The following is a 26,379-nucleotide window of genomic DNA, read 5'->3' on the forward strand; positions in this document are numbered from 1 at the left end:
TTAAAGATCTTTTAAGTCAACAAAAATGGTATAAATAAAAGGTTGCTGCCTGTACCCAAAATGGTGGCGATGTAAAATTTGGATTTTGAAAATGATTAAATGTAAAGATCAAATAATAAAATTAAATAAAAAGAAATTAAACTTCATTAAAATTTATTTAAAAAGTTAAATTAATTTTTTTTTAAATTAAACAAAAAAATATTCTTTAACTCATATTCTTTTCTTTTCAATTTAATTAGTAAATAAATAAAAATATTGTCACCTAATCATGCTGATCATTGATGATCTCTCACCATTAGTGCAAAAGTGAAGCTTACTCCATTGTTGTGAAATAATCCTTCAATGTATTTAGAGTATTTCATTACTACACTCTTACTTTCTTATGATAATTTAATTTGATTGGTTGGTTAATTCATTAGTTTGGAAAAAATTATCAGTTTATTCTATCTGGAATAGTTTTAAAGTTGCTAAGTGGTTTCCATACTTTTGGCTCGCTCTCTACATCTTTTACTATATTCTTACTCCTACATGTAGTTAGTTACTTTTTTCATCTGAATTTGGTTAAAAAAATGTAAAAAATTGTATTTTTAAGTGTTATTTATTCAACTAAAACAGAAAATTGGACATTATAAGTTTTAATAAAATAGTAATATTATTACCAATTTAAAAGAGTACAAAGAAACTCTCTACTTTTTTTCAAGAAAAGCGTTGTTTGATAATATTTTAGGATCTCACACATGTTTTTTAAAATTATTTCTTTAATAAATAAGCGATTTCTCATCGATAAACAATAATAAAAATATTTTATTTTTACCCTTATAACCTGAAAACAGTGAATAACTCTTATAATTTGATAATAAAATACCAAATTAATATTAAACTGGTTATTTAAAAAAAAAAGTTAACTTAAAATCTAAGGGAACATTATTGTGTAAATGTGAAAAATGGTTTTAAAAAAAGTAAATTTTCTTTTCTCTTATAGTGTGTGTGGTACAGTTTTTCATGCATACTATTAGCATAGATTGAACGAAACATTAATTAATATTAAATATATTAAATAAAATCATGAACAAATTTCATATAATATGGTACATAAAAAAAATCAAAGATCATGTTCATTTTTGTACCATTAATCATCAAAAGTCATACGTAGATTTATTTCATATTTAAAATCTTATGACAAATTATCTATGAAATTTTTATTTGTTAAAGTGTGATTCATGAAACCGATATTTTTTCAATGCTGAAAACAAATCGAAATCAGAATGTTTGAAATATTCTAAAATTTCTATCTTAAAAACTATTGATATTATAAGATGCACGATTATACACGCACGCTTTTTATTTTATATGATTACATTTATGTGCTTAGTAAACATTTTTAACTCTATCAATCAAAGAAATCTCATAATGCCTCGTAAGGATGTAAATAATTTGGATAGTTTTTGATACATGTGTGGTGAAGTTCAGTAATAAATCACAAAAGAGCAACATTAAATCTTTAATGTATAAAAAAACTTGTAGTAACTGTGTAGTCGACTAAGAATGGCTAAACTGCACACGAAAGTTCTTGCCATTTGGTGTTCCTATGATTTTGTATGAACCAAAAGATTACTTAACCCACTGTTATTTCTGTTTAACTAATGAGTCCGGAATGTTTAAGAAATGTAAACACTGTACTCTGACCTTCATTGTCATCTACACGCAGACCTGTAACTCATAGCGAATTCATTGTAGTTACTGAGTTCCTGAAGACTTGTTTTGTGAAAATAGTGATGAAGAAGCAGACATAATAGAAGAAGACTCAGACTTTAAATTACAACCGAGTGAATCAAATCATTTATCAAAGGGAAGCTACATGACTTTGAACGAGATTTAAATTTATCAAAAAATAAAGCTGAACTTTTAGGTTCAAGATTGGAATTTTTTCAAAAGAAATACAAAAATCTCGGGCTATCAAAGTGTACAAAAAGCTTTTTCTAATAATTTTCTGAAGAAAATTACTTAGTTTATTGTACAAATACTGATGAACTTTTATTAAAATTAGGACATGTTCATGAACCTAAGGAATGGCACTTTTTTATTGATTCCTCTAAGTAAAGCTTAAAAGCATTTCTGCTTCATAACAGTAATAAAGATCCTACTGTACCAATCTGTTACAGTATTAATATGAAATAACTGTATGATGTTATGAAAACTATTATTGAAAAAGTAAATTATAAAAACATAGTTGGAATGTGTACGGAAATTTAAAAGTAATACCTCTTCAGTTAGGCATGATCTTAGGGTGTATAAAATATATCAATAAGTAACTTGAGAACTTAACTCCTGGTGAAAAAAAAAAAACATTATTCAACATTAAAAAGCCTCTAGTTGAACCAGAAAAAACAAATAATTTTACCAAACCTTTATATCAAAATGAGATTCATAAAGTCTTATAAAAGCTATGAAGAAGGGCATACAAGAATTCTTGTACATAAGACAGAAATTTTCAAAAGTAAGTGAAGCAACAATTAAATATAAGATTTTTGTTGGCCCACAAATAAGGAAACCGGTCAGAAATTGAAACTGAATGTTTAACTTTGCATTGACTGATGTTAAACTCACTGCTTGGACGGCATTTAAAGATGCCGTCCAAGCAAAAACTTTCTGGATGTCCATAAATTAAAAAATTACCAGAATATTGTAGATAAACTGATAAATTCATACAGACATATGGAATATAATATATCACTAAAAGTCCATTTCCTCTATTCACATCTGGATTTCTCCCTACCAAACCTTGCGACAGTATAAGATACATTTCCACTAAGATATTTCAGCATTGGAAAACCGTGACAAAGGCAACTCAATTGTTAGTGTACCAACTGATTAATGCATTTTATGTACTTGGTCTATCTATAAAATGAGAACATCTGCAAGGAAGTTTTAATGTAAGTATATGGCATCTCATAGAATCAGTTATATTAATTTTTATAAACATTTAATGTATCATTTCTATTAAACTGTAGGTCATAGAAAGATTTTGAAAAAATAATGAAAGAAAGGTTACACACTAAGAGAACCTTAAAACTGTTTTATTTTGTTTATCAGTATAATCAGAGGTATAAAATTACACAATAATTATTCATCAACTATTCTAATCATTAATTCATTAATCAAATTAAATAGCCTGTTTAATGAATCATAAAATGTAAAAAATATATTAAAATAAGTCACTTAGTAACAATCTAAGGAAATTTTTTAAATTAAAAAGAAAATATAGGGACAACATCCATGGAAAAACTATGATGTAATAATTATAACTAATCAAATAAGGGATTATTATGTACACAATGCTAATTATTAAATACTGATTATTATCGTATTAATAAAGTGGAGTTTATTATTTACATACACAGTAGTAGGTCTGTTGTAGATTATTTAATACAAATTTTTAAAATTGAACTATTTTTTTTTCGCATCACTTAACTGGTTTAAAATTATTATTAATTTTTATTTTTCTGATACCTGCTTATCTCTTAAGCTCAACTAACATATTTACAAAATTTTATATCCTGTTACAAGTTTAATACTTCCAGTCAATATCTTAACGTAAAACGTACACCTTCCTCATGTTCCTCTATTACCAATTTAACTAAACCTGGATATCTTAATAGAAGGCTGACCACCACCCATCTAAAGCTCTATTTATTGCTGTGACAGAACTTCATTATAAAAATGAATACAAGTAAAACAAAAGTAATGAAATATGACAAGAATTGTATGATAATGAGAAATTAAATATTAAATAAGGGGAAACTAATATACCAGAAGTGGAAAAAATTTGTTATTAAGGTAATATAGTTATAAAAGATGAACGAACTAAACCAGGTTGGCACAATAAGGAGGAGAGAGAGAGCTTCCATGCTAAAATAAAACTGCTAAGATCTAAGAAGTTGTCATTCCCAGAGCGACCGGTACAAAAAAAATCATTAAAGGTTGAAGTATTACCTCAATCGCTCCAGAATGTCGTGGCAGCAGATTACGCCACCCTGACTTAGCCCCCTCAGAGGCCTCCATTGGATCTCCCTTGGTAGCCGAGATGTACCTCCCCAGGGGAGCTACCCTTCCCAGCCCTAAACACTTAAGTTCTTAAAAAAAAAGAAGATACTAATGCATGAGAAATAAAAAAGGAAAGAAATAGACGCTATTGAAATGAGCACCGAAGGATCCTGAAAATTAAGGTAAATAGATTAAGAAATAAAGTGTTCTGATAATGAATGGGAAAATAAAGTAATTTATAAGAGTTCTAGATAAGTGGTCGTCAGCCTTCTATTAAGATATCTAGGTTTAGTTAAACTGGTAATAGAGGAACCTGTGGAAGGTATATACATTGTACATTAACGTATTGACTGTTATTATATTAAACTGTTAACAGGATATACAATTTTGTAAATATCTAGGTTGTTAAGAGAATAGAACGTAACAGAAAAATAAAAGTTGATGATTCCAAACCAGTTAAGTAACTGTTGAAAAAAAAAAATTGGTTCATTTTTTTAATTTATTTTAAATAATGTACAGTAGGCCTAGTATGGTATATATAAATAATAAATTACACTTTATAACTTATCATATAACAATCAATATTTAGTAAGTATTGTGTACATAATTATTTGATTAATTATGATAATTATTGCATCATAGTTTTGCCACTGATATTCCTATATTTTTAAATTAAGAAATTTTTATTTTTATTCAGCTTGTTACTACGTAACTTTGTTCATTCTATTTATTACATTTTACGATTCATTAAACAGGGTATTTAATACGATTAATGAATTAGTGATTTAAAAATTAATGAAGTATAATAATAGTTGATGTATAATTATTTTAAAGCTTTATATCATAGATAACACTGATACGGAAAATAAACTTTTTTAAAGTTTCCCTAAGTGTGATAACTTTCACAGTATTTTTTTAAAAAAATTTCTATGATCGACAGTTTAATAATATTTATTTATTTTAATTTAAAGTTAAAATTATAAATTTATTTAAAAGTAATATAAATATAATGTGTTTATAAATCTATGTAAAAAATTTACTTATTAAGCAACAGAAGTTTAAATATTATTAAAAAAATTAATAAATGTATGGTTTTTTTTTTAATTCTTTTATTATAGTCGCATCAGCAAATAAAGTCATTAACGGCTTATCAGTGTAATGTAACTTTACCGGTAAATGTGTAATCTAGAACAAACTCAGGCCGACCAATCCTGAGACTTGTGGTTAATTGAAACCCAACCACCAAAGAACATCAGTATCCACGATCAAGTATTCAAATCCGAATAAAAGTAACTGCCTTTATTAGGATTTAAACCAAAGAACTTTGATTTTAAAATCAGCTGATTTGTGACGACGACATCGTCGTATTTTACTTGTAAAATATCCAACCTGCACAGATACTTATTTTACTAAAAAAGTTCTTAACGATTTTAAAAGAGTCCCATAAACGGTGATACCGCTTCTAGAACGTATGTAGAGGAGATCATCTCTTATCGTACTCTGGCTTTTTCTTTAATCATTTTAAGTTAATTTTGCATAGTTTTCACTTTTTTTCTAGAAAATTTCTTGAAAAATTTTTACTATAACTATTTTTCTCATCTAGGGTTAATTTACCGAACAAGGCAAAATACGTGACCCTATGTTTCTTTTCTTTCCAAACATTATTTTCATTTCTTGCACCCAACTGCTTATGCTTTCTTTTTCTTTTGCTGTTTAGCCTCCGGAACCACCGTAAAGTATTACTTTAGAGGATGAATATGTATGAATATAAGTGAAGTGTAGTCTTGTACAGTCTCAGGTCGACCATTCCTGAGACGTGTGGTTAGTTGAAACCCGACTACCAAAGAACAACAGTATCCATGATCTAGTATTCAAATCTATATAAAATTAACTGGCTTTACTAGGATTTGAACTTAGAACTCTCGACTTCGAAATCAGCTGATTTGCGATGACCAGTTCACCATTAGACCAACCTGGTAGGCTGCTTATGCGCTTATAAAAAATTCATTTATTAAGAGAAAAATCCATGCAGTTGTAGTCAATATGAATCAGGTTTAGATTTGTGTCCGGTATAAAGCACGTAAACCGGTTTGGTGAAGAGTATTTACAATGATCACAGTAGTTTTTGAAGAAAGTAATATTGGAAAATATGAATAAATAAATAGATATTCCAATGAATATTTTCAAATGGGTACTGGAATAAAGTAATATATAAAAGATTTATTTTTAGGTAAATAGTATTACGAATTTTTTTTAACCTCCGTGACCATGCTTCAGAGGACGACGAAATGGCAATTTTGTAGCGTGTAAAATGCCAAACCTGAACGGTATTCGAACCCCGGACCTCCGGATGAGAGGCAGAGATGCTACCAATCGCGCCACGGAGGCCTGTAGGCAAATAGTTATAAAAGCAATAAATGTAGTAACACTATTAAACTTCGAGTAACATCTTCTTTTAAAATTTTGAGAAATTGGCGATTATATATAACGGTAATCAGATAATTTATGTTAAAACAGTTAAATAAATATAGAAAAACGTATTTGCTTTATAGCTCTCTACTTTATTTTAAAGATTTAATCGTATTAAACATTAGTAAAATCAAAAATAATTATTAATTTTTAAATATTTTTGTGAGAAAGTTTTTTAATTTTTTTGTTGCATTAAATATGTTAAAGTAGCCTGCAGAAATAAGAACAACATTTTTAATTAATTGCAAAAATCGGTACTTACGTATTAACGCCACCGCAGCTACAGCTTTATTTAAAAACAAAGTAGTCAATCGGATTTCGCTGGAAAATGGGCCGTTATAGAGTTTAACATAAATAAATAAATATTTATTTTAGAAATATAATTTAACCAAACTTAACCTACGCTCGCTTCGCTCACTAACCTTTACTAATTAACACCGTAATTTTTTGAGTACTTATTTAATAAATTTAGTAATTACAATTATTTATTATTTAAATAATCAAATTGCAATAATTATGAATTTATTAAATAAATACTCAAAAATTACGGTGTTATCAGTCAAGGTTAGCGAGCGAATCGAGCGTAGGTTAAGTTTGGTTAAATTATATTTATAAAATAATTAAATATAAATAACCATTTATATTCTGTTTCGGCCCATTTTCCACCGAAATCCGATTGACTACTTTGTTTTTAAATAAAGCTGTAGCTGCGGTGGCGTTAATACGAAAGTACCCAAAAATAATTGTTTTACTAAGTAAACAAAATTGTTTATGAATAAATAAAACTAATTAATTTTTTCTCAAATTCCCGAGAACGGGATAATCATCAAAATATTACACAAATTTAGAGATTGTAATTTTCGCGTAATTTTAATTGTGAATAAAATAAATATTGACTCTAAATATAAAATCGGTTAAATTAATACATTTTAATAATGTTTTACTATTTTTTTGCACTAATTTGGCAAAAAAGTAGAAAATTTATTTTTTTACGACGGCAGTAAACTAGAAAAAAGAAGAGACAGAAAAAAGGAACATCTTCATTATACCAAATTAAATTATAACTACGTAAACTTTTAAAAAAAAATTTAAGTGGAAAATTGACTTGTATTATCTGCGTAATTTACATAAAAAAATTAACTTATTTTATGATGAGTCATTATATTCAAAACAAATTACTAGTGTTTTACTGAATCACAATATACTACTAATTGAATTTGACAACCGTATGATTACTAACATCAAAAGTAATCATAATTTTTTTTGTTGAAAATATTACGTTACAATAGCTAAATATACGGTACAGCACCTACATTTTAATTTTTTTCTCTAAGAAAGACGGTAAAGTCAATGACACGAAGAATAACGGTACTGTTATCCTCTATAACGCAAGTTCTACCGTGAAATGATAAATAATATTACACTTACAAAACCGACATTTCATAACTCATCATGCGATTATGAGATTTTCATTTTGTTGTGTTAAAATCATTTTATTTATGGATACGTTGAAAAAAAAAGAAAATTTTTGTTTTTTTATATGTTTATAATTGCATCAACGATAACAGTCGTTAGCAAATTAAATAAAACTAAGTTTTCATAAATAATTAGACTATAAACGCCAAAAATTGGAATGGTAAGTATCAAAACAGGAACATGACCACTAGACTATTTGCACTGTGCACACCGTACTCCGTAAGCGATCTCATGTAAGCAAAGTTCTCCATTCTACTGTAGAGAAACCGCAACAGTCTTTTGATGTATTTCATCCGGTTGAGCAAACCCTTCTTATCTGAACCCAGGTTTAATTTTCGACGAATAGACCCAAACATTGACCCACCGGGTTGGTCTAATGGTGAACGCGTCTTCCCAATTCAATTAATTTGGAAGTCGAGACTTCCAGCGTTCAAGTCCTAGTAAAGGCAGTTATTTTATACCTATTTGAATACTAGATCGTAGATGGCGGTGTTCTTTGGTGGTTGGGTTTCAATTAACCACACATCTCAGAAATGATCGTACTGAGACTGTACAAGACTACACTCATACATATCATTCTATGAAGTAATATTTGAACGGTAATTTCCGGAGGCTAAACAGAAAAAAGAGAGACCTAAACATTGGAAAATCTAGGAATAAAGTGGCCATTTTACATCGCACGCGATACAGCTCCACTGAAGAGAGCCAAATAGACGGGGGTGAATTAGCTTTGTGTGCCCAATCCTCTCCTTTTCTGTTTAGCCTCCGGAACCACCGTATCGTATTACTTCAGAAGATGATGTGTATGTGAATGAAGTGTAGTCTTTTACAGTCTCAGTTCGACCATTCCTGAGAAGTGTGGTTAATTGAAACCCAACCACCAAAGAACACCGATATCCACGATCTAGTATTCAAATTCGTATAAAAGCACCTTTTATACAGGATTTACTAGGACCTTTACTAGGATTTCAACCTTAAACTCTCGACTTCGAAATCAGCTGATTTGCGATGACGAGTTCACCACTAGACCAGCCCAGTGGGCGTGTGTGCCCAGAGCTAAGCCGCGTTAGGATGATTTCGTCTCTTCTGTTGTTTAGGATAAAAGGTTTCTTGTAGACGTTTTCCCGGATGCCAAGTAAGGCCGTCGGAGGACTCAGCAACAAGAACATATTCCACTAAGTACGTAGTTGGACACTGAGTGCCTTCGTAAAATCGCTCTTACGCCTTAATTCTAAAAGCCACTATGCTTATAATCTCTTTATCAAATATATTTATAGCCCCTAAATAATCATCTGACACTCAATCTTGAATGTAAACAAAACTCAGTTACAGGAATACAAATAGTATTGCAAAAATTTCATAATTTGCTTTATACTTTTTATTCATACTTTATAATCAAATTATTATCATACATTGCATGAGTTTAATTAGTAGGTTAATTTGGATTTCAAAAGATAACATCATCATATTGAAATTTGTAACATTTAAAAATATCAAACAAATTTTCTGACATTTACTAAACAAAGTAACGAAATAATGAAAGTTTTGCATAGTGAAGTTTTTATTTAATTTCCTTAATTAACGATCACAATTTTCCACAAACGATTTTATAAAAGATTTCTCTCATTCGATCCATCTCTGATAATATATCATTATTACAAGGTTTTTCTTCCTGTTTATTTGGAGTTGTCCAATTCTTCGATCCTAAGTCCATCGAGAGATATAACTTGGCTAATGGTGAGATACGCTTGACCTTCAGCAAAGAGCTTTATACCCAGATAAAAAACTGCGTAATCTACAGTGCTGCCTTGCATTTTAAGAACGGTTTATGAAAAATCCTAAAATAAACGGCAGCATTCGGTGTTCAGCAGTTCCGTATCTATACAGGGCAGGAAATTGAATGGCTTTTGGCTGTATTACGCGAGAGGCGTCACTGCCAAAGTCTATTCTTACTGATTGTATGTAGTTCTCGTATAGTTGTCTACTACGGAAATGTAGCCAGATGATTTCAGTCATGAATCTTATTGCTCCATTGACAAGACCTCTGGATACATCAATGTTTAGTTGCAACATGACTTTTACTCCAACGATTATTTTCATTTTTTTTGGCAAACCTCCAGTGTTTTTAATGTCATTCGGTATAATGGAATCCAAGTGGGCAACATTTTTTTTATGTAACCGGCTGTCGGATTTGTCAACTGCGACCCCAAAAACCCCGCATAACTGTTTTGCAGATTTTGGAATTTTTTACACCCGCACCTTTAATTTGCCCCCGTACGAGGAGATGTTTGCAAAAGTAATGGTGGAAAATTGTATTTTTACCCGACCTTAATAACTGTGCAAAAATTTCATCAATCGGCAATGTCACGAAGTATGTGAAATTAAGGATATAAGATTTGAGGAGAAACACTGAAAAAACATTCTGAGGTAAAAGCAAGTAAAAAACATACTAAATATTTAATATCGATGACAAACTAACAAAAATTGTCAAAAAATATTTACAAAAATATTCGGAAAAAGTAATTAGGAAATTAAGTTGTTCGTTTTTTGTTCCCAATTTTATTTGAAACGTGTATCTGAAAATTTCATTTGGTTTTAATGCGTTTGATACAGCTATTTCTAAATTCGTACAGTGCGTATATAAGCATACCAATTTATTAACACTATCAACTGAGCAAATTTTGATGATATACTGTATCAAGTTTGTGTTCTGATAGATTCATTTTAACATATGCATAAATATCTTCATAAATAAGTAAAATTAACACAAAGGATGTGCAAGTTAACACTCAACTACTACCTACATATAAAATAACAGTGTTTTGGCTTCTAACTATAATTGTACAGTAGAATCATGTCAACCTTGAATTTTTTCATACTTATAAAAGACGTTATTTTTATACGCTTTAGTAAGATCAGTGTCTGTAGATTATAATGGTTTGTAAAACATAAGAAAATTTATGTATTTGAGAGAATTTGTTTCCGTAATTAAATTCATAACTTAAAATTTCTATAAGATTATAAACTAAAAATGTAGTACAGTATCAAATTATCAGTACATTATTTATTATAACATAAAAATGCAATATTTTTTTTTACTATTTTAACTAACTTCACAAATGTTGATTGTAAATAAATATATTTTTAATATAAAGAAATGAAAAACTTCACTTACATTTTCTAGTTTTCTCAATTATTCGTCAATGGACAAAAATAATATTTACTTGTTACATACTAACAAAATAATTTTATCAGCTTTTTTAACTATATAAATTTTGTTTCATTTAAGTAGAATTTTATTCTACTGGACTTCACTAAATGTCTTTGGACTTCACCAAATAATTCAAAAAAAAAAAAAAAACACTAAAAAAATAAACGAATTTAATATTACTTAAAAAAACTATTCGTCTTATTATTAATTATATAATTAAAACTAACCACAAGCACCGTATAATATTAAACATAATTTTAAAATAAATAAACAAATTATGAACAGCTGATATATTAATTAACATATTAATTGATAATTATGAAGAATATTTATTTATTTTTTAAAATATTATGTAAAACTAGTCTATCGCTAATTCAGTTTAATTTTGTTGTATTTTAAGAAAATAAATCTTGAAAAATACGATAATTTGCAAAAAGGTATTTTTTATATATTCATTAAATATTGTAATAAAATTATTTAAAAAATATAACTCTGCTAAATTAGCCATTAACAATAAAATGTATATCGCTATTTATAAATAAATTATTATTTTCTATACGATTATTTTTCTGAGTTACTTGGCGACCGATTAAACAGTGTATGCGGAAAAATTTGAACTACTTTATAACTACTGGTAGTCTAATATTAATTACTAACCAAATCATCTGATTTCGAAGTCGAGAGTTCTAAGGTTCAAATCCTGCTAAAGTCAGTTACTTTTATTACTTTTATACGAATTTGAATATTAAATCGTGGATACCGGTGTTATTCTTTGGTGGTTAGTTTTTAATTTCTTTGTTTGTTTAATCTCGGAGACCACCGGTAGATATTGCTTCAGTATATGAGATGAATGATTTGCAGCGAGTGTGAAAATGCCATGTCTGACCGGGATTCGAACTCGGGACTTTCGGATGAAAGATAGAGACGCTACCACTCGCGCCACGGAGGCTGGCTTTGGTGGTTGGGTTTCAATTAACCACACATCTCAGGAATGGTCGATCTGATATTATACAAGACTATACGCAATACTAACATTCATACATATCATCCCTTTAATTAATACCTTACGGTGATTCCGGGGGCTAAACAAGAAAAAAAAATTATTACTAATACGTTTAGGGTCTTTTGAAAAATGCCTTCACTTAAAAAAAAAAATAAATAGAACAAAATTCAAAAGAAATTAACGACCGAATTTTTTATGAAGAAATTATAAATTTTTTCAAAGAACTGCGAGTATGAATTGAAGAACATCTGGAAGAATGGAGATTGAGTAGTAGATCTACTTTGGCAGCTTGTCAGTGGTAACCAACCGGGTTGGTCTAGTGGTGAACGCGTCTTCCCAAATCAGCTGATCTGGAAGTCGAGAGTTTCAGCGTTCAAGTCCTAGTAAAGTAAGTTATTTTTATACGGATTTCAATACTAGATCGTGGATACCGGTGTTCTTTGGTGGTTGGGTTTCAATTAACCACACATCTCAGGAATGGTCGAACTGAGAAAGTACAAGAATAGACTTCATTTACACTCACACATATCATCCTCTAAGTATTATCTGAAAGATAATTACCGGAGGCTAAACAGGAAAAAGAAAGAAAGGTTGTCAGTGGTAGAATCCGATGAAGTAAGCAGTTCCGATGAAGACTGCATACCAGATGTCGAGAAAATACTGAATGTTTTTCGTCCGGATCACTAAGGATCACGTCTGCATAATAGTTTGGAAATTATTTTGTTTTTTCAATAGTTTTTCATATTTTTCACTCTGTTTTTCTTCCTATACTTCTCTTAATTTTTTTCTGCGGGTACTTGGATATTTTTATTAATTTTTTAAATTGGTTTCTATTGAAACAGGTTTCTTTGGAGATTTATAAAGTTTCACGATCATTTTCTACTTGTTAAACCAGCTAGTTTCAATAGTTCTACTGTTGTAAAAGTTGAATATTTGTTTTGTTAATCTGGATTTCGCTCATTCTGTATAAATGCTCATAAAATTGTAATCTTCTCCGGATGGTGTCTTTTCTGTATTTTTATCAATTTCTGTTTCACTTAATAGTTCATAAATTCTGTCCTGGTAATCGTGTCCATATATTTTTCTTAAATTTTTTTCCCCTATTAAAAAAAGTATTTATCCGAAAACTTTGTCAACACTCAACACCATATAACGCCTCTGAAAGAATGACTGTTTTGTAATGTCGGTGTTTAGCAGCATGCGAAAGCGATTTTTTATTATTATATAAATTTCACGTTACGTTAAATGATAACGCCATTTCCTGCGTTCGCTCGTTTAGCACTTATTTTTCTAGAGCGTTTGGCATTGATACATCTTCGAGATTTAGATTTAGATTTCGAGATTTCACACTCTTTTAATTTCCAGATTTTCGAGAATTTTTACTGTTTGTAATTTATTTTTTTTATCTCTGGAGAACCATTTTGTTTTTTCGAAAGAAATTTGTAAGCCTATTTTATTAGCACATTCGCTTAATTTCTAGGCTTTTATTCGAGCCTTGGCCACGTATTTTGCAAATATCGCGATATCATCTGCGAAGGCAATAATGTTGTGTTTATAAATTTGTTTTTATATTCCATTTTAACATTTTCTACAATATTTAGTTTTTCGAGTCACTTCCACTCTCTAATTACCTTTTCTAGAGTTCAGTTAAAGAGGATCGGAGTAAGTTCGTTTCCATTCTTGACGCCTTTCTTTATTTCAGAAAGATCTCCAAGAAATTTAACTTCCAGAAATCATTTTTTTTTTTACATTAATTATCTAATATTTTATTTTTTTAAATAACAATGTTTACTTAAGTAAACAACAGATGAAACTGATTTAATTACAGAATGGTTATGAATCCATCAAAATAATAATAAGATTTTTTTTTTTTTTGGTGTATAATTTACCACATAAGCTCGAAAGTTGTTTAGGAATGCAAAATGGAACTTTTCCTGACCGGGATTGGAACCCGGGATGCTAACACTTCGCTAACATTAATAATTAGGAGTAGCATCTCATAATTACTAATATTATTTTAATACTTAAAATTATTTACATGAATCTTTAATATTTAATTATAGTTAATGGTTTTCTTAATCTCCTACTAGAATACTTTATATTATACTTGAAGACATTTATTTGTGAATATACTATTAAAAGAATCGTAAAACTTATTAAATAATTAACGAAAATATGTAGTGTACTTTAAAACTAATATAATAGTCGTTTTATTTTTATTTAATTTCAGGGCGATTATCATGTTTAATTATATTTTTTATTTTTTCTTATAATTAATGTATTTCTATAAATTTAGTTCATTTTATTTTAATTATTTTTCTAAGCTATATACGAGGATATTAAAAATACAATTATTTTATTGTAAAATAATATGTGTTTACGCTCGTAACATTATAAGTTTCTCAAAATCAAACTGTAATATATCTCTTATAAAAAAAAGGGAAAATTGTCAAAATACGCCAATAGTGGACAAGACTTCAAGATTCATGAAGTAATTTCTTACTACATTATTGTGTAAAAAAGTCATGTTCAAAAAGACCTTCAATGTCGATTTGATAATGCGTGACTTCTTTTGTCTTTAAAATTGCTATGATGAGACTTATTATGATTAGTTTAATAACCGTGAACCACTTTACGGTCTACGGTTGTGGATGATATTAATTCAAAATAATCGCCATTTCCTTAAATTAGTTTCTCCTATGAATTTTATTTTGAACCATTTGTCAGCTAAACTACATAATTATTACAAATGAACCTTCTTTAAATCCGTGGATAATCATTTACATCTTAACATTTAGCGTATACGACCGTATACATTAAATACACATTGTAAAATGTAATAAAAGTAATTCTGACTATTATTTTAAAGAAATGTAAAAAAAAAATTAAATAGCCTAACAAATTTTATCGTAACAGCATAATAAAATTATTTATAAAAAAAACAGTTTTTACACTTACTGGTTTATTTTTTATTTTTCTGGACGTTTAATGTAGAAATCTTTGTTTCATTAAAATATGTGTAAGGAAATTTAGCTTGAAGGCAGTTTAAAAGATTTTTTTTTAATTCAGTTTTTTGTTTTGTTGCATTTTTGCTTATTTTACACGTTATTTTATGGACATAAAACAATAAAATAAGCAAAAATAATATTTATAATGCCAAAATTGATTTTTTTTGTCAAGCACTACTCACTTAAAAATCCGAAGTTTGAAGTTTTTTCTAGAGATTATTTGTTTTTTGTTGGCACTGTCGAGTTATTATGAAAGGGAAATTTAGTGTTAGTAAAGGGAAATAATTAGTTTATATTTTCGTTGCTGTTTTTATTTGCTTTATATATTTTATCGAAAGTAAAGGATTTAAATTTGTTATTATTTATTTGTAATAACTGCAAGCTTTCTACATTGAAAATGAATATTTATTTTAATCAATATAATAATTAGATTTCGGTTTATGCTTGTAAAATTCCTGGAAGAAATTTTTTAAATTCTCTTTTCCTATGTAGAAATTTTTACGACTTTGCTCGCCCCATTGTACTATAAAAATTCGTGCATTGTCATAAATTATAATTATTTTTATTTATTTTATTTTATTATTTTATGTCTTTTATCGTTAGAATTAAAGGAAAATGTGTAATTAAAGTTAAATATCTTATAAAAGGATTTAGTCATGTTAGTACTAATTTAATGGGATTTGAACTATTCTTTGCCTCTTTTTAATGTTATAAATCTATCTATTTATATATAATTTAATAGCGATTGAAATGTTTAATTCATTTGCCTATATTTTAAAATAGTTCTAAGTTAAATTTTCAGTAATTGTTCTATTGAAGCAAACATCTGTATGCAAGCATTAAACGTAGAGGAAAAGGCAGTAAGTGGAAGAACACTTTTTTAAAAATAATTGTTTATTTATACCAAAATATTTTAAACTATATTTTAACTCATAACAGTTATTCCGGAAGGTTTTATTATCGGTAGTTTTTTTTAATTAAGAAGAAATCTGTGGTTATTCGTTTGGTATATTATGTATTTCTATTTTTTAGTACATCTATCGTTTTCGTTCATTTAAGTTCGTTTAGTTAATATAGCTTTTTTGTATATTCTTAGAAAATTTCTAATGTTACTGAAAATTATTTGATTAAATAAAATATTTCTTTACGTAAAAATGTATTTTGTTTAACATTGAAATTAATACATTTTTTAAACTTTCATATTTTAAAATTCAGTAGATTCTAGTCACTAGTGAGATTACTATTCTGGGCAAAGTAGCAATTTTTACAACTCAGGAGGTATTGTGTTTCCAACATTTGTTTTTCATTACTTTTCATTTAATCATTGCAATCCTGAAATAAAGTATACATTAAATTTATACTTTATTAGTGATAGTGATTAGTTTAATAATAACTTATAAAAACTTAATAAATAAAGTATCAAGTAAATTTTATACTGATAAAAAATCAAACATTTTTAATTATCTTCGTGAAAAAAAAATCATTCTTTATTAGATTCCAGTTCGAAAACCAAGATAAAATATAATATATTCAAGGGAGAACTTTCTGATAAACTCGAAATTAAAACATTAGTACGACAAGGGTATGGTTTATCATTAACTCTTTTTAGTTATGTTCTAGATAAAGTAATAAGAAAACGGAAAAAGAAGATGAAAAATGTAAACAAATAAAATTGGTTACGAAATTGAAAGGAATTGCACTTAACTGCCTAGCCTTTGCCGATGATACTGCAATTTTCTCGGGGAATCTCAAGGTGTTATCAGACCAAGTAAACCAATTAAAAGAAATTGCAGAAACATTAGGGCTTTTACACGGATTTGAATACTAGATCGTGGATACCGGTGTTCTTTGGTGGTTGGGTTTCAATTAACCACACATCTCAGGTATGGTCGAACTGAGAATGTACAAGACTACACTTCATTCACACTCATACACATCATCCTCATTCATCCTCTAAAGTATTATCTAAAGGGTAGTTACCGGAGGCTAAACAGGAAAAAAAAGAAAGAAAAGAAGAAACATTAGGGCTAAAAATTTCCTTCAAAATACAGAATGCATGAGTAATATCAAAGATTCCTCCGAGTCCATAAATACGAAATATTGAAAAATCAACAAAGTCAATAAATTTAAATATCTGGCAGAAATAATATAAATTAGTGGTTTATACAAAGAAAACAATCGAACAAAAACTAGAAAAATGGAATTGACCTACAAACTAGCAAAACATATTTACAACAAAAAGAGTATTTAATATATGCACAGATTGTTATCCCAAAATCAAATGTAACAATATGGTAACTAAACCAGAAGGTTTAATTACGTTTACGCATAAGAATGCATCATCAGTTTTAAATCGGTTGAAATAAATGCAATAAAAAAAAGAAAGGAATACTTGTGAAAAATACTAGGACGAATAAAAATTGGTGAAAACGAATCCAAATTCAGAAGTAATAAAGATCTTTATAAATATAATGAAACTGAAAAAAAGTCAGATTCCATCAGAAAAAAAACCAAAATGCTTCGGTCATCTTATCGGAAAAATCTTCAGCACATATACAATATAATGGAGAAAAATCAATGGTGATGGATGGTTAGATCTAAAAGAAATTAGAATATGTGAAGAAGTTGTACAAGATAGAATAACGTTCAGAAAACTGGTACAGATTTCAAAAATTTCTAAGAGAAGGAGAAAAGAAACCAAACGTCAGGAAAACTATTAGATCAGGAAAGAAAATGCCCAGAAGAAAGAGAAATATCAGCAAAATGTTACTTCATGCAGTCCTCAGTTGGCCAAATTAAAAAAAAAGGGTTTTCGTACAACAGGGATGGCTACACGATTATGCTGCTAGTTTAAAATGACAGTGGAACGGAGAGTTCTGATAGCTTTCTTTCAGCGTAACACATACAAAAAAACAATTATATTACAAGAGGCATCAGTCAGAGTTCTTTCCCTTTGAATGTAATACTCATATATCTCTGTCAAAGTGCTAAACACAAAAGAAAAGAAGAAAATAGTATAGCAATAAACGGAAAGATTAAATTTTTATAAATATAAAAAAATAATAAAACAAAAGTCAATACATATTGTAATTTTTAAAAAATTAAAAAATATTTTTCACCAATTTCGCACTATAGAAATCAATTGATGTATTCTAAATATACGATACCAGCATATGAAAAAGTTCAATTTTTACGCTGTTTGGTATGTATATAAGTTTAATGTGTGCTTTCGCTTTCCTTCAAGGATGAATCCTTACTAAAAATCAACAAATAAAGTAATCAATGTTTAATTCCTCATAGCAAAAATTATTATATCTTTATAAAGCAGTTACAGTTATTTTTGTTTTTATTTTGTAATATTGAATTTTTAAATATTGCTATTGATTAATATTATTTGATATATTGAATTCTGTAAAGTTTATAATATTTATTTCTGTTAATTTATGCATGTTAATTTTATAATGATATTATTGCAGGAGTTTCTATTTGATAATAAGTATAGAATAAATAAATTTATAAATAAAAACTTGTTGTAAGTTATTTCTGAGTAGTCTCACATTAACGCAGTACTCACCAACATAACAAAATTAGTTACCACTCACCAACACAACCGGTTTGAAAAAAATTAGTTATCTCGAAATGTTTATTTAATTATTTGTAAAAGCATGTAAATAAAATATAAATAATAATAAAAATAGTGGCGACTCGCGTATAGGTACTGTGGAACTGCAGCACCCCTATTTCCACTTGATATTATCTATAATATTTAATATAATGAATCCTTTTTTCTTTAATTCATTCTTTACACTTGTACAATAAATAATCCTTAAACTTAATGTCAGTAGCCATCCCCCAGTTTATGAAAAAGATATAAAAATCTTCGTATGTAACTGTGCGCTTTATAGTTCCAGGGGCGTGGTGTTTGACTGTTGTGCGCATGCGCACATGGAAGCTGCACGCGAGGCTGCAATGGAGAGAGAGCACTGTCACTTCCGTAGTGCCGACCCCGGCGTGCTGGTAGAAGGTAGTTTTTTTTTACTCCGACTATGTATGGAACGATTCTTGTTCGTTCTCTTTTCTAGTTTAGTCGGTGAAAGGAGTATGAAAATGGTTTAGTTGTTTTTTCAGTAGCGATCAGAAAATAGCGTTAAGCAAGGGCTCTTTGATTGCCAAATCTGTCAAAAAACACGCTGGAAGGGCGAAAGAGAAGGTAATTAGTAAAAAATATTATTTCTTTGTTTCTGCGTACGTAAAAATTTAAATTAAGCACCAATGGACTACAGTGTTTTTAAGCGGATATTTTATTAAGTTATCTAATAATATTAAAAAAAAATATTATCTGTATTAACATCTTATTATTTATTCAGTTAAACCGAATACGGTTTTTAAGCACAATGTATTTAAAAACCGTGTACCAGATTCTAGAATGTGATAAAGTGTAGAATTAAATTACTATCTTGCTAACAACTACTCTATTTGATTCATTTTTTCGGTTCTTTTATTTTACAGAAAACGTTTAGCATGACCTTGAAAAGGCCCAGAAAAAATTTTTCTGGAGCATTTCCCCCCACCAATTTTAGTAAGCAACCGCCACTGATCAAAATTACGATTGTTAAATACATTAGAATTGAAGAACACAAAGGGCAGTCAAAATAATTAAGAGACAGGTTTACTCAATTATTATTTATTCGATTAATAACAATAGGTTAACGCTCATTTACTTATTATTATTATTATTATTATTATTATTTTGTATTATGATAATATGAGTTCTGTTGTGAGAGAAAAATAGAATAGCTTAACTACATTTAACAAATTTTCCCTCCAGGAAGACGAATTATTGAAAATGGCAAACTGGCAAACTAATGAGTAGATTATAAAAACGATCTGTTAAACAAAAATAATAATAATAGTAATAATAAACAATTATATATGCTGAGTATGATAATGTGAATAAGCTGCAGTCAACAAAATAAAAAAAAGCATCTGTATTTCGTAATTTGTACTATATGAACAAAATGTTGATTATGTATACAATAGTTAATTAGTTAAACACGTTTATTATTTTGCATTACTATCTTTAAATGATTTGGATGAATTAATAAAGAGATTTTACATTAAAACAAATTTAATTAAAGAAAACACGCTGCATTATTGCATTACTTTTCCGCCTATTAAAAAAAAAAAAAAAAAAAAAAAAAAAAAAAAAAAATAGATGTGGGGAAATAAATTTTTTGTTTTTAAATATTCATACACAGATTAAGCACACACACACACACACACATAAGTTTTTTTTGATCTAGTTGGACCCTAAAACAAAGATTTGCAAAAACCCTTTATATAGCTATTTTAACTATATACAAAAGAAAAATTTCTAATCAATGAAGAAAGATGAATTTTACTACATAGCACACGGGATAAAATTAAAAGAAATGCAACATTTTTAACATTTCCAATTTCTAATAATTTTAAACTGTTTTCTAGTTGAAAACCTTTAACTTCTAATTAACTAAGCAATTTACTATCATTTTTTTTATTTTTAATATTTTTGTGTAGTATTAGCATTACGATAAAATTAACAATTCTATAACCAAAAATATATTTTAAAATTATAAAGGTTGTATGAACTAAGAAGACATCAAAATTAAACAGACACAAGCAAGTAATATGCTGAGTCTGCTAGAAACAGATAATATAGTTTTAAGAGTTAGAGAGATTTTTTTTTTAATATTGGGAGGGGAGTACATGCTGTATATTAGCATCAGATTATTAGAAAATCAGAAAGGAAAATATTTCAGGTGTCTGAAATACATAATGTATTACTACAGGTTTCTGAAATACATTATAAAAAGATGTTGAAAATTAATTATATTGGTAAAGTTATAAATGATGACATCCTTGGAAAAGGAAAAAAATCTGCAGTAAAATTTTGTATAAAGATGAACTAGTTTGGTGTACCTTGTAGCCTATTGATTTATTTTGTATCAAAGTTCAATTTACTTGATTATAAATGAAAATAAATTACAACAGCCTAAATCCTGTAGTAAATATATTGAATTTTAATGATTAGGTTAAGAATAAAACAAAAAGGTAACGACAAACAAAATCCCTGATATTCTTCCACAATCAAAAAAAAAAAGGCAAGTTGTTCATATAGTGTTTTCATTTTTATCAAACTCCTTTTAACTGAAATTTCTCTATCATAACATCAATAGAAGTATTGTAAAAATACAGCAGTTTGTCATATTTAAAGAAATTTGAATAGTAAACGAAACGCTATTAAAATAGATTTTAGATTCAATTAATAGTTGCGAGCTTGTTCTTAAGAGTAAATTTTGAGAGGACAGGAGTTCTATTGCATTGACCATTCTACTCTCCTGTTAAAGCCAATCAGAGCTAGGAACGTGGGTGGTGGTGTGGGGACCAGAAGCCTCTACAAGGCGGGTGTCTTCCCCTACAGGGTTGAGATGACCATTCTGCTCGACTTTATTATCATATCATGGATTAAAAGAATAAAAGATACTGTTTAAATATATCAAAACCATGTGAAAGAGGAGCTAGCTGAAAAATTGATAAAGTATGTTACGGAATTCACATGTTTCTGAACAATTAGGACAGAAAATAAAAGAATACATATTTTTAAGCGCAACACTTCCACAAGGAAAGTCAGAGAACTACCTTTGTAACTCAAGCAGCTTCTACATAAGATATACTCTCTTAGTACCTCATCATTAGATAAGTAGAACAGATGGAATTATAATATAAGAAGTAAGCATGACTTTATGAATAACACGACTTGAAAAACTGAAAGAAATAAGAATCTAACAAAACAAGAATTCCTTTCCACTTAAAAATTTTATTTAATACTTAATTGAGTTATTAATAACATACTGTAAGTTTTAAACATTGGTAAGATCTTAAAAAAAAACACATCTTTTATTATAATAAAATATTGCCCAAAAACATGTAAAATTAACAACAATATAAATTCACCAGAGCTATTAAAACTTAATCATTAGATTAAGGAAAATGAGGGTAATGAAGTAAGAGGACACTGTCACCTGTATTCTGTATGACAACACATAGTACAAATAAGTATTCTCTCTCTCTCTCTCTCTCGAGCGAAGTGAGCGAGTCCTTCCAGTCTTTTTCCTGTTTAACCTCCGGTCTAGCCAGGGGGATCTGCCCCTTGAGACCCCCTGAGTTCATTAAACTCATGCTTGTGAGAATAATAATGATAAATAAAATTAAAGCCTGTTCAATTAATAAAATTATCAGAGTATTATATTGTAATTTCTTTAGAGCAACAATTTGGTCAGTACAAGACCCGAAACCTTTGAGTGATCTGATGAATGTGGGTTTCGAAACAGTAGGCCTTCATCTTAAAAATATTAGTTATAACTAATATATTAAGTAGTTATATTAATATTAGTTTATTAGTTAATATTAGTTTAATATTAATTAAATAGATTAGGTTAATACTACTTTATATTAATATTAGTGTAAACGTAAATATAACGTAAGGATAAAATACATTTTTTCCCGGTTCTTATCGTTAACCGTCAACCACCACTAGGAAATTATTGTACTTCGTTTCTCATTTTTTTTCAATTACTTTTTTTAACCGGAGGCAGATGCAGCATATCGCGTCGTATATACACAGTAACAGTGGCTGTGTTGGTTAAGCCCTCGCGCTGTATACCGTTGCACCCCATAAAAAATCGAAATTGAAAAAACCTAAAAATGATTTTTATATATTTATCTGAAGAGTATTTGCAAGCCCCAATCTAGTAAATATCTCATTTAGCATAATCGAAAACGGTAAAGTTTACCAGCATTGTTCAAATCTTTTTACATTTTTTTACCCCTTTCCGGTTGAATTTCGAAAAATCTAGAAATTGGTATTTAGATATTCACATGAAAATTACATACACCAAAAATCAAGTTATCTTCATTTTTTCACGAGAAATTATAAAAAAAAAAAAGAATAGTAAATTTAATTTTTATTCCATTTCATAATAAGAACATGTACAAATTTTCATTAATTTATCTTCAGTAGTTTTTGCTGGGCACTGATGAATTAGTAAGTCAGGACATGCTCTTTTATATGTACAGATAGATATATAATCTTAAGTAAAAAAATAATGAAAATCAAAATAATACTTACTTTATAACAGTTGAACTATCTGTCATTGTTAAAAACTATGTTGCAGACTTCAATGTGAATGTTATCTGAAACAAAAAGGAAAAAATAATATACCGTGAAAATTTTAATAATTTATGACTGAATTAATATATAAAGACGTAACATAAAAGTAGACCAGTAGACACATAAATAATTTAACTTTACAAATCACGTGTTGAATCATTATACTGAACCAAATACGTTAAAAAAAAATCTGCCTACACAACTGACGGTTTCTAAACAGTATCCGTTAATTCAAAATATTCATTGTTTACTCCTCACTTTCATAAAATAAATTACTTCCTCTAAATGGTTATAAATATAGATGTACTCACTCAATGAGCATATTTTGATTTATTTTTAGAGCGTTATCGATATAAAGAATACAAGATTCATAACGAGTTAAACAAGAATAACTAGTTGTAGCTTGTTTTATATTTATATGGGTATAAGGAAGCGTGTACACGCGTATGCGGGCATTATAATTTCAGCTGTTACAAGGAACATCTTCAGGTTTTTAAAATAATATAAATATAAAAAACAGCCTCTAAACACTTCATTTAAGTACCTGTTGTGTGTAAGAATAATGATGATTCGTTATCTCTACTAACTAAACAAAACACATTTCAAATGTTATCTCCTACATATTTCTATAATGATAATTGTAAAAAATATCTCTAAAAAGATAAGCTAAACTATTCAGTTTACTACGCGTACCACTATATCATTTATTATACTCAAAGAAAGACAAAATTAAAAAAATCTGAAAACTGTTTTAAATTTTATTTGACTTAATTCATGTTCACTGAAATCTCTTACTAAACTTTATTCTAATTAAAATTAAATTCCTACTGATTAAAAAAAATTAGCGAGTAAATGGCTTTTTAAAAGTTAAAAACGAACAATCTATGTACTCGTAAATATTTTAAATAAAGAAATAGTAGGCATAATTAAAATTTCAATCTTGCAACAGTTAAAACATCGAATAATCATTTCTAACGTTTCATCTTTTGTCATAATTTATGCTTAATCCTACATAAAAACCAATAAAATAGACCCAAACCAAATAAAGAAAAAATTAAAATAAATGAAGACATTAAAGAAAAGACCTTTTACTTTAATTTGAATTGAGCAAAAAGATAATACGAAAATAAAACACATTTCAGATATTATACTAGTATGCTGGATCACAGTGATAAGAATAGTAACGTCCCTGCCATTCAACGGGAAGTTCTTGGTTCAAGCCTTGGTTAGACAAGGAATTTTTTTACATGGTATAAAAATCCATTATCATCTATCAGTAGCTGTTAAGAGGGTATCAGCAACAATAAACAGAATATGAGTTAATAATTGCTTAATTGTTAGGTTTTCATTCCTCTAAGTCAATTAATAACATTCATGTCATCTGATCGTTGTAACGACAGAACAGATTATAATTTTAATTGTGTCAAAATGTAAAGGATGTCCAAAATGGACTGATATTTTTAATCTGCCGCCATTTTTTTCGCGGTAAAATAAGGGTAAAGATTTTTATATGGTACTATCAGTAAACAATGAAGTTAAATTATGGACTGGAAAAGTACACACTTGTGCAGAAATTCTAAAAATAACAATATAATAACAGGTTTTCGGAAAAAATCATATTTTATGATGAGGCACATTTTCTTCTTACCGGCTTTGCCAATAACAAAATTATTGAATTTGGTTGGGGATGAGAAAATTAAAAAAAAAAAAATTGAAGAACTTCCTATGTATTCTCGACGGATCACGGTTTGGGGCGGATTTTGGGCTGGGGAACTGACTGGACCTTAGTTCTTTGAAAATGAAAATAAAGGTGCACTCAATGGAGTTCGATATCGTGAGATGATTTCAAACTTTTTGTGGCCTTAATGGAAGACATGTGATTTCAATAAGACGGTGTAATACTGCACACTGCCAATGAAACCATACAGTTATTGCAAGAAAAATTTAATGGTCGCGTTGTCTCGCAGCGAGGTGATGTGAACTGGCTGACAAGATCATGTGACTTGACAATGTTGGAGGTTTTTCTTTGGGTTTATCTTAAGGATAAGGTGTACATCAATAAACCACAAACAATTGAGCATCTTAAAAAATAAATTCGACAGAACACTGCCGATATTTCCTAGCAATTATATCAACATGATTTAGAAACTTTTGACAAAAGAGTGAACATGTGCAGCCAAGGCCGGGACGCTCATTTGTCAGATGTTTTGTATCACACATAAACTCTTATGTCTACTTTTTATAAAGCAAAAATATTGTCAATCATTAATCAAAAGATTAAAACTTCACCTGATTTTGGAACACCTTTATATACTGATAGATTGAGCTCGCTATGAAATATTACGACAATCTCCCACCTTAAAAAAAATCAAAATAAAGTAATATTTTCTATCAGATAAATTACATTTCGAAAACCCTATTTGAATAATAAGTAAAACATTAAAATAAATTATTATGGGTTTCCCTTTAATTTCATCCGTGGGAATGGTGTGTTTTTCTACTTTACAGAAAGCGATGTATCAGCGAATCAAAGTTAGGATTACTACATGAAAAACGGCACAGAAAAGTACGATATACTCTATACTTAGGTTTACTGCGAACTTTAGTAATGAAATTACATGTTTAAAACTATAAAAAATACTAGCAAATATACAGTAAAAGAATCATTTAGATAGCGGTTTATTGAGTTTTAGACGAACATTTGTAAACACTTACGAATATCGATTATTTATATGTAAATCCGTAAGTAATTATATTTGCATTTATTTATTAATATATACATTCTTGAAAAAAATACTTACTTAAATGAATTTTATGAATATTATTAGATTAATTACATTTATTTAAATAATACACAAAAAAAGATTAATAAATAAAATAAATTATAAAAGCAGAATCATTAAAATAAACATATTAAGAGAACAGTAAATAAAGATTAAATAGTAAAGAGAATAAGAAG

At 28.4% G+C, this 26,379-nt stretch overlaps 1 protein-coding gene across 2 annotated transcripts in view; it reads right to left on the reverse strand.

Annotated features, from left to right (window-relative positions):
- The window catches only part of Nep2 (M13 family metallopeptidase neprilysin 2), a 312,673-nt gene that overhangs the window by 123,356 nt on the left and 162,938 nt on the right, over positions 1-26,379 (reverse strand). For both annotated transcript variants that reach the window (XM_075355152.1, XM_075355151.1), the window contains exon 2: positions 23,379-23,443. In XM_075355152.1, coding sequence (XP_075211267.1) covers positions 23,379-23,404 — 26 coding nt within the window. In that variant the 5' untranslated portion in view covers positions 23,405-23,443. The remainder of the gene's footprint in view (positions 1-23,378; positions 23,444-26,379) is intronic.

This window comes from Lycorma delicatula, chromosome 2, assembly GCF_047948215.1.
Source record: "Lycorma delicatula isolate Av1 chromosome 2, ASM4794821v1, whole genome shotgun sequence".
Lineage (NCBI taxonomy): Eukaryota > Metazoa > Arthropoda > Insecta > Hemiptera > Fulgoridae > Lycorma > Lycorma delicatula.